At 40.3% G+C, this 2367-nt stretch overlaps 1 protein-coding gene across 1 annotated transcript in view; it reads left to right on the top strand.

Annotated features, from left to right (window-relative positions):
• Positions 1–2367, top strand: part of unc79 (unc-79 homolog, NALCN channel complex subunit) — a 51463-nt gene that overhangs the window by 22880 nt on the left and 26216 nt on the right. Inside the window, exons 15-17 of the mRNA XM_014013582.1 lie at positions 487–677; positions 898–1021; positions 1615–1755. Coding sequence (XP_013869036.1) covers positions 487–677; positions 898–1021; positions 1615–1755 — 456 coding nt within the window. The remainder of the gene's footprint in view (positions 1–486; positions 678–897; positions 1022–1614; positions 1756–2367) is intronic.

The following is a 2367-nucleotide window of genomic DNA, read 5'->3' as shown; positions in this document are numbered from 1 at the left end:
CAGGCTAAGCTGAGGTTCTTCTTCCATGAAGCAGTTCTGTTGTCCTCCATCTATATTCTCAGTTGTAGACTGAATCGTTTTTACCTTCTCCTCTCTGTCAACGTTCTCTGGTTTCATTTAAAAGAGACAATCATCAGATATTGTCCAAGATTAACCTTCAGGGTGGATATAGCTCGCTCACACCGAGGACCTATCCACGCCATCATTTACCCAGAATGCTTTGTGTGTAAATAAATTGGCTCCGTCCGTGTTAAAATAAATTTTTAAAAATTCACAAAACTAAACATCCTACAGAATTTTTACAGTCTTTATTTTACAATTAAAATATATGTTTATCAAATAAAGTCTAATGTTAYAACTAATCAGGGATCCCTTTAACGGCTTAGGAGGATGAATAAACCATCAATTCCTAATTGAACTAAACATAAAGCCATAATTAAACGGAAGACTGGGCTTTGTTTGAACATTACATGTTCTTTTCCACAGGTGGGAGGTTATTGGGACAAGTCATGCAGCACAGTGACGCAGCTGAAGGAGGGTCTGAACAGAATATTATGTCTGATACCTTATAATGTCATCAGCCAACCTCTGTGGGAGTGTTTCATGCCTGAGTGGCTCGAAGCAATTCGAACTGAGGTCCCCGACAACCAGCTCAAGGAGTTTAGGGAGGTGCTCAGGTAAGTTCATCTTCATTACTGAACAATATAAAAAAAATAAGCAAAACTAAACAGAATAGATAGGTCCAAGAAAACGCAAAAGCCATTAAATAAAGTGTTTTGAGACAATAAATCATCTTCGGTGGAGACAATCAGTAAGAGGAGGAGTCAGAGTAGGAGAAAACAGGAATGATGTGTTTACATTAGCTCTTTCTTTTATTATTCTGTCCTCCCCCTGCAGTAAGATGTTTGATATCGAGCTGTGCCCCCTGCCTTTCTCCATGGAGGAAATGTTCGGTTTCATCAGCTGCAGGTTCTCTGGCTACCCGGCGTCTGTGCAGGAGCAGGCTCTGCTGTGGCTGCACGTAAGCTCGCACAAACCTCACTCAAACGCGCAAAGGTCTGGGCTCTCTTCACCTCCTGGGGTTCTGTCCGCAGAGCGTGTGAACTGAGCAGGTTGTGGCAGAGAGTGAGAGTCTGGTCTGGGGCCCTGCTGACTACCKATCTGGGTCACAGAATGAGACGGAAAGAGATAGGAGGGATTTTTGCTTTTCATCTGGCTTGTGCTCGCAGCTTGCYTTCTCCTATGTGGCTCAGCTGCAAGTTTTCTCAACTTTTATCAAGAGATTGCTTTAATTTAACCATCAGGAACCAGGTCAAATTCACATCAGAAGAAAAGAACTACTTAATACACACTTAACTAAAATGACACATTTCTTACCTTATCATACGGATTTATTTACTTTTTTAATATTACAGCCTAATAGATTTTAACATGGTTCTCAAGTTGCGTAATTAGTAGTAATGTTTGGACTTCATTTCTATAAAATAAAACAAAATCATTGTGTTCACTTTTCATAAATGGAACCTAAAATACTTTCATTCTCTTTGCGGGTTTGTGTAAGGTGAGGTGAAAACTTCTGTGCATAATTCAAACTGTTATCCTGTTGGGATGAAGGTGTTGTCGGAGCTGGACATCGTCGTGCCTCTTCAGCTGCTCATCGGGATGTTCTCTGATGGAGTGAACTCACTGAAGGAACTGGCCAATCAGAGGAAAGCACGCGTCTCAGATCTGTCTGGCAACACCGCAGCTCGCAGAGTGAGTCCTGATCACAATGACAGACAATTCTCACAGATGTTACAAGATTCATGGGAGTTCAGTGCTCGTTTTTTTTTTTAAATATGGTTTCCTGCAACTTAAATAAGACTGATAATAGTAATATTTATGTTATCCCCGTTAAAAAAAAAATCACACATGCAGGTCATCAGCTGGATAAATATTATTCACCTTTAGGCCAGAATTTATGTTTTATTCTTTGCCAGGTGTCTGCTTAGTAAAAAGCTTTACACAGATACAGCCCATTCTTTTCTTCTGTTTTGGATTAGTCATTGGGATGTGCTGTATGTTGCCATGGTAACCATCACCATCTAAATATAGCTCTCTTAGAGGGCTTAATTGAACTTGACTGTGATGCAGATTTATCACCAAAATTTACAGCCTCTCAGCTCCGCACTCGCGTCTGTTCGACATGCGGATCTGAAGGTTAAAGGGATCCACGATTAATAGTAACATTAGGCTTTATGTGATAAACTTATATTTTAACTGTAAAATAAAGACTGTAAAAATACTGTAGGATGCTTCATGGAAGAAGAACCTCAGCTTAGCCTGTTAGCCATTGTGCTAGCACCGATGCTATACTGCCTTATATGT

Source organism: Austrofundulus limnaeus, unplaced genomic scaffold, assembly GCF_001266775.1.
Source record: "Austrofundulus limnaeus strain Quisiro unplaced genomic scaffold, Austrofundulus_limnaeus-1.0 Scaffold2, whole genome shotgun sequence".
Classification (NCBI taxonomy): domain Eukaryota; kingdom Metazoa; phylum Chordata; class Actinopteri; order Cyprinodontiformes; family Rivulidae; genus Austrofundulus; species Austrofundulus limnaeus.
This window is presented reverse-complemented; position numbering and strand designations above follow the sequence as displayed.